General features: G+C 37.5%; 1 protein-coding gene across 1 annotated transcript in view; it reads right to left on the bottom strand.

The window, feature by feature from the left end:
- Positions 1-430: 430 nt before the first annotated feature.
- The window catches only part of LOC122061487 (reticulon-like protein B2), a 12,507-nt gene continuing 6,311 nt past the window's right edge, over positions 431-6,626 (bottom strand). Inside the window, exons 3-8 of the mRNA XM_042624753.1 lie at positions 4,621-4,659; positions 2,697-3,487; positions 2,003-2,183; positions 1,758-1,899; positions 985-1,054; positions 431-899 (exon numbers count right to left, since the gene is read on the bottom strand). Coding sequence (XP_042480687.1) covers positions 730-899; positions 985-1,054; positions 1,758-1,899; positions 2,003-2,183; positions 2,697-2,919 — 786 coding nt within the window. The 5' untranslated portion in view covers positions 2,920-3,487; positions 4,621-4,659 and the 3' untranslated portion in view covers positions 431-729. The remainder of the gene's footprint in view (positions 900-984; positions 1,055-1,757; positions 1,900-2,002; positions 2,184-2,696; positions 3,488-4,620; positions 4,660-6,626) is intronic.

Here is a 6,626-nt window from a genome sequence, read left to right as displayed (position 1 = left end):
TTGATCCATCTGTAATCGTCCATTTCTCAAGCCATTAACATTCTTTTTCCTTCAAATAAAGAATCCTCCAATACATTCTTCTTTTACTAATTACACACCACTTGATGTTTCAACCGAACACCAGAGTTCTGAACAGGAGACCCAAGGTCCTAAGCAACCCACATGAGAGTACTATGGACTGCATATGAGACTAAATTCTTTCCCCAGGTAATCCCCCCTCTTCACAGCCGCCCACTGTTCCCCCCAGGTTCCTATAGTAGTTCTGTTCCGTCAGTAGCTCTGTAGTTAGTTCAGTGTAACTCATGTAATCTGTATTATGTACTTCTGCTGCCCAAAAAAATCCTAGAACACAGCAGTAATTTTTGACAAGAAGAATATGCTACAGGCACCACGCTTAGAGCAAAGAAAACCATGCAAAAGACACCCAATGTGCAAATTTGTGAAAGCAGTAATAATAAGATCTGAAATTGGGAACCATTTACTACAAATTAGCATTTTCATCCAAATGGAGAACCCAATATTTACCAACAAAACACTGGATATAAAACATTAGGTTCTAGCCAATTATGGGACAAGGCCAACAAGGGAAAAAAAGAAAGAAAAAAACATAGCTACCCATATGCTGTTAGATCGGACAAAGGGGGATACCTCATCTTTCACTAAGCCCTCTAAATGTCTTTTGAGTTCAACTTCACTAAGCCCTCTTCATGTCTTCTGAGTTCAACTTCACTAAACCCTCTTCTTGTCTTTGAGTGGCCCCCTTGGTATCTTACTTAGAACCTTGGCATCAAATACTGCATATTGTTTCTTGATCTCAATCATCGCCTTCTCTGCAAAGGCATCGACCTGGTCCTCGTACTTCTCATACACCGCAGGCACCGTGTGCAACAACACAAACGCTGTTTACAAACTCCGTGTTAGAAATTAAAAAGGAGAAAATTGGGAAAGGATAGAAGGGGACCATTGTAATTGACAATACCATACCTATGTAGAACAAAGTCAAGAAGTTGCACCAGGCCCCCACGACTGAAAGAACCCACAAGCCAGCAATCACCTGCTCAAGCAAAGCACCATTACCTTATATTAAATTCCAATGGCACAACCCATATACATGCACATAGAGCAAATCTTGACCTGGCTTTGTAACTTCTTGTAAACTATGGTCTTCGATCATAATACAAGCAATAAATGTCGGGGTTCCACGCAGATAGCAGAATTTAAAATCCCACATTGGGATTGGGCTGTCTGATGTGGAGACTTATCTCCTTAATGCTAGCTTTTGAGGATGAGTTCTGCCTAAGTCTCTAACAAGTGGTATCAGAGCCATGGGAAGATCTCAGGCTCCCACGTGGAGGGAGAGCTTGTTAGAGTTCAATACGGTAGACGGAATTAATAATCCCACATCTGAAGTGGGTTGCCCGATGTGCAGAATTATAGGAGCTAGGGCACCCTCTCTTAGCGCTAGCTTTTGAGGATGAGTTCTACCCAGGTCCCAAACAATAAATTGCTACAATTGATGAAGATGATAAAGAGTTTGAGATTAAAATTATAAACCTACATCATCAATCCTAACAATTTTGAAGAATCCACAAAAAGGAGGGTTATGACATTAGTTCATCCATCAATAATGCACTTCAAGGTATTAATGAGCTTATTTGCAGCTCATAGGCAGTTTAATGCTCCATTATGTTTCCGAATTCCAAAATATGAAGTAAAGCAGCGATTTAAGCAAAAAAATTGTAAAGAGTTCAACATACTGCAAGGAATTTCTTCAGATCTCTTCCTGTTGCGGCATCCCTCAGCACAGCAAATGCTCGGTTGATCTCAAACCTCACAGCAGCAGCAAACTCAATAACCGGTTCCTCGGGAATAGACACTTCTGGGATACGCGGGGGAGACCTAAGGGTTGAGCACGGTTAGATTTCATTGGTCCTAAGTTGCGATTGAAAACAAAATTAAGATCTGACAATTGGAAGTAAAAAAGGATGAGAAGACCCATTACTTATGGATGAAGGTAGTAGCATTAGACCAGACGAACAAAATGGCCAAAGATAAGATCAAGCCATGGCAGATTAAAGTGAGCAGATGGTAATCAAGCAATTCGAAGAGAATCCAGATCAAGGTGGCTCCACCAAGCGCTGTGCCAGTATTCTTCTTGTTCCTCCATAAGAACATATCAGCGGCTGCAGCAAAAATACCTTAACGATGTTAGAAGCAGGCGAAAGGGAGAGAACATTTAGGTTTCATTCCTCCGCGTTTAGAAAGTTTACCAGCCAAAATTTTCAGAACTAAAATAGTAATTCTTAACCAATCGAAAGTTCTATTTCCAACACTGGTAAGAGAAGAAGATTTCGAAAATTCTACAAGATTCAGGAAACGAAATCCCTCCCCCAAAATTTCAAAGAAATGAAATCATAAAATCAACAATTTCATGAATTTATGTTCTAAAAGATAAGAAACTCCTTGAACTTCGAAACAAAAATCAATCGGAATAAAATCCCACCCCATCAGTCACTATACAGATCGAGAAAAGGACGAGACACACAGAGAGAGAATCATCTTCTTCCCATTGAAACAGAAATTCAAAGAAATAAAGGAGGTAGGGTTAATAAAATCAATAGTATTTCGGCAATCACTAACTACAGAATGGAAAAACAAACTAAGAGATGAAGAAAATTTTCTAAGAATTTCCATACGTTTTCCACCGCCAAAGACCTGGTGCACCGGCTTCTCCCTTCCGAAGAGCCGATTAACTCGATTAGCCACCGATTTAATGGCGGAAGGTGACGACTTCTCCTTCTCCTTCTCCTTTTCGTTGTCCGAATCGGACGAAGATGAATCGTGACCATGAAGCTTCTCCGTGATCTTATCCATCAGAGACTCAGCAGCAGAACCCGAATCCTCGGCGTGCTCAACCATTATTCTCTTCTCTCCCTAACCAAACTTCGATCGAAACCCTAACAATCCTTCAGAAATGCCTGAAAAGGTTAACAGCAAAAACGCCAAAACCCTTTCTCTACAGAAAACTCAGCTCTCTCTCTCTCTCTCTCTAGTGACTTCTGATAGCCGTGCCATGTGCCCCTCGTTCGAACTAAATAACGAAGAGAAATCAGAGAAGCAATCACAGCCGTTCGATGGAGTGAAACCAAACAAGAGAAGCTGTCTCCAGATTCCGGAGAACGATAAATTCTCGCATTTGTCTCTCCAAAGCTAAACGGTGGAACGTTAGAATTGACGGCACTTAACGAATACTTTGCTCAACGCCGTCTGCCAGTCTACTTAACACGTGTGGTTATCACGATGACGCCCAATGCTCATATACACCCCAAACGTGGCATTAATCGGAGCTCTGTTCCAACTATAAAAAACGCCAAAGTGGGGCCCAAGTAAAAATGACACGTGGAACAATATGGACCACGCCAGGGCGAGGTATAGATCAGTTACAATTTGGTTGAAGAAAGACCTGTTTGGCGTTGGCCACCGGACACTGAAAATTAGAAATAAAAAAACAGGTTAGTTTTAGCTATTTTAAAGAACGGCAGACAGCGAGTAGTTAGTGAACATTAATTTAAGGCTAAAATGTATGCTTAGGAAGACAACAAGAGCCAAAGGATCTCGCAACGTATTCCAGTTTTCTCATAAAACAAATCCGATGGCAGTGAATGAAGATGAATCCATTGGATCAGGATGCTCTTAAGCACACATTCAATGGCTAGAAGGTACTTTGATTTCATACAAATCGCTGCTTGTCAGCCATTGGATGCATGCTGAGAGAATTGGTGCACAAGAGAGGATCCCCATCCCCATCCCCATCCCCATCCCCATCCCCCTCCATCCAAGGATCCGGGTCCTCTCCAAACCCCTTTTACTCTAACTTCCTCCCAACCTATCATATGCATGAAGCTCAATACCTATGTGCACGCAACCTTAATTGTGTATGTAAGAGGTTTGAGAGAGTTGGAGGAGCCAAGAGTAGGAGCGGATCCTAATTCCTCCATCCAATCACCATATAGCACAAGGATTTAGTTCACGATATCGAAACCAGTATTGATTATTGTCGATATGCATACAAAAGAACTGTATTGTTTAATTCATGGTAATGATATTAGGATTGACAGTCCAATATCGATATATATCAATCGTAATGGCCCGATGCCGATTAAAAAATACAAATAACATAAAATTATAATTGGGAATAAAACATGGATTTTTGTGTTAAGTATTACAAAAAAATACAGTATTTATTCCACTATATAAGTTTCTAAAAAGAATCAAAGTAATTTTTTAAAGTACAAAAAAAAAACTAATAAATAAAAAAGGCAGAGGTTAAGTACTCCCCTAGCTTTCCTAGAACTAGTGGCTCAACCAATTGATGGACTGAGATGGAAAAGGCATGGGGCTCATTTCCACAAGGGAAGGTATCCAGCACTTTCCCATAAAAATATGTAAAAACAAAAACTTAATAATTAAGTTCATAGGTGAATATTGCAAGAAAATGTAACCGATGAAATGTTAAACATTGCGAATAAATTGAAAGAAAAAAAACTGAATTGATTAAACAATTATATCTAAAATACATATAATTTCTCACACACACTAAAACTCTACCATATGACATACCGGAAAATCAAGAAGCCCACATAAGCATAATCCACACATCTGCAAAAACAAAAAGATTCCACTTAATTTTGCTAGTGCATTATCAATCCATTATTATAATAAGTACCTCAAAAATTTGTTAGAAAAGCATGCAATCCAAAGAAATATTAATTATACATATTTAACACCACACTACACCCAATATCACTCTCTAATCCCTAAGCTCTATGGAGAGGTCCGAGAGGAATCCTATCCGGAGCATAGTTATTTAATTCGAATACATAAATTCTTCAGATGGAGAACCATTCTTTTTATTAATTCAACAATTTAGTCAAAATATTGATAGAAAATGGGATTGTTATCCTCTCCAACATCAACGACCCTCCAACAACCCATCCAAAGGCTGGAAAGGCTTGGACACACATCCCCAAGTGTTGGCAAATGTTGGGATGTGTGACCAAGCCTTTGCAACCTTTGGATAGTTGTTGGAGGGGCGTTGGAGGGTGCAACCATTTGAGAAGAGCCTGATCCAAGAAAATGTGGATAGAAAAATTCAGGTTCGGATTCAGGAATTATTCATTAACACATTAAAAAAAAAAGGACAAAAAATTCGATGTTATTTTTAATATTTGTAGTACTTGTTTCATATTATCAATCAATTATCATGTGTACATAACAGACAAATAATATAAAAATTAAAATTTAAAGATAAAAAATAATATATATATATTTTCTAAACTCATTTCCTATTACTCAAACAATTGAATCAAAGAAAGAGACTAAGAGGGGGGAGAGGGGGACTGAGGACAAACCCACATAGACTCACATCACCCACCATGCATATTCACCTTAAAGATTGGAGAGAGTAATGACTAAAAGATTTAGTCAAACCAAAATGGGATGAGAGGTGTTTAATTTTTTCTAAGAGTGAAAAATTACCTCAGGAAATATAAGTTTTATCAATTTCTATAAAAAACAAGAAGAAAAGTAATATTGGGATAATAAATACATAACAATAACACTATTTCTAAAGTGTATTCAAAATGAATTTTTTTTTTTAAATAATTTTGATATAATTCTATGACATAATTATTCGTGATTTTAAAAAAATCTATAAGGTCATGACTTTTTTTAAAAAAATTTATTTACTTTAGATTCAGACCAAATTATTCGTAAAATTTGACGAATAAAATAACTAGGATTTCCAACCCCAACACATAAAATTTCATGGTCAATAGTATGTATGATCGTCAGGTCATCATCATCCCCTTGATGTGGTACATACTGTTGCTAGAACTCTACTAGAGTGACTAGCCAAAACAGATGGAAGAAGGATAGGATAATACACTCGCTAAGTTGAAAACTATCTCCAACAATGACTCTCCCGACTAATGTTTCCATTCAATTGATGCTCAGCTCTGAATGGTAACCATGTCACAATGTATAGGTGGGATTAAGTGGATACTCGAAAAATCCATAATGATGCATACAAAATGATGCATACGTGTAGGGTTTAGAGGCAGAGTCTCAAACACCAGCATCGGGCTAGAATATGTGGAACATATCCCCGGCCTTTCAAATTTTATCAAATAATTCAATCTGAATCCAAACCTAATAAAAAATTCAAAAAAAGATTTTTTTTAAAAACTGCGAATAATTCAACCAAACCGAATTATATATTTAAAAAAAAAATCATCTTAAATAAACCTTGGAAAAGTAGTATAATAATTATACATTTATTATCCAATGTTACTTTTTTTCTTTTATTTTAATTGAAACCGACAAAGCTTATCTTTCTTGAGGTAATCTCTTACCTTTTTACCAAAATGAAATCTTTCATCTCATTTTGATATGATTAAATCTTCTAGCCATTACTCTCTCTCTAGTCTTTAAGGTGAACATACATGGTGGATCACATGGATCTAACTGGGTTGTTCCTCACTCCCCCACTCCCCCCCAACCCCCTCTGTGTCTTTCAATTATTTGAGTAATAAGAAATGAATTTAGATTAAAAAAAAAAAAAAAAA

The sequence above is a fragment of the Macadamia integrifolia genome, chromosome 14 (genome assembly GCF_013358625.1).
Source record: "Macadamia integrifolia cultivar HAES 741 chromosome 14, SCU_Mint_v3, whole genome shotgun sequence".
NCBI classification, from domain to species: domain Eukaryota; kingdom Viridiplantae; phylum Streptophyta; class Magnoliopsida; order Proteales; family Proteaceae; genus Macadamia; species Macadamia integrifolia.
Note: the sequence above shows the minus strand (reverse complement) of the source record. Positions and strands in the feature narration are given on the sequence as shown.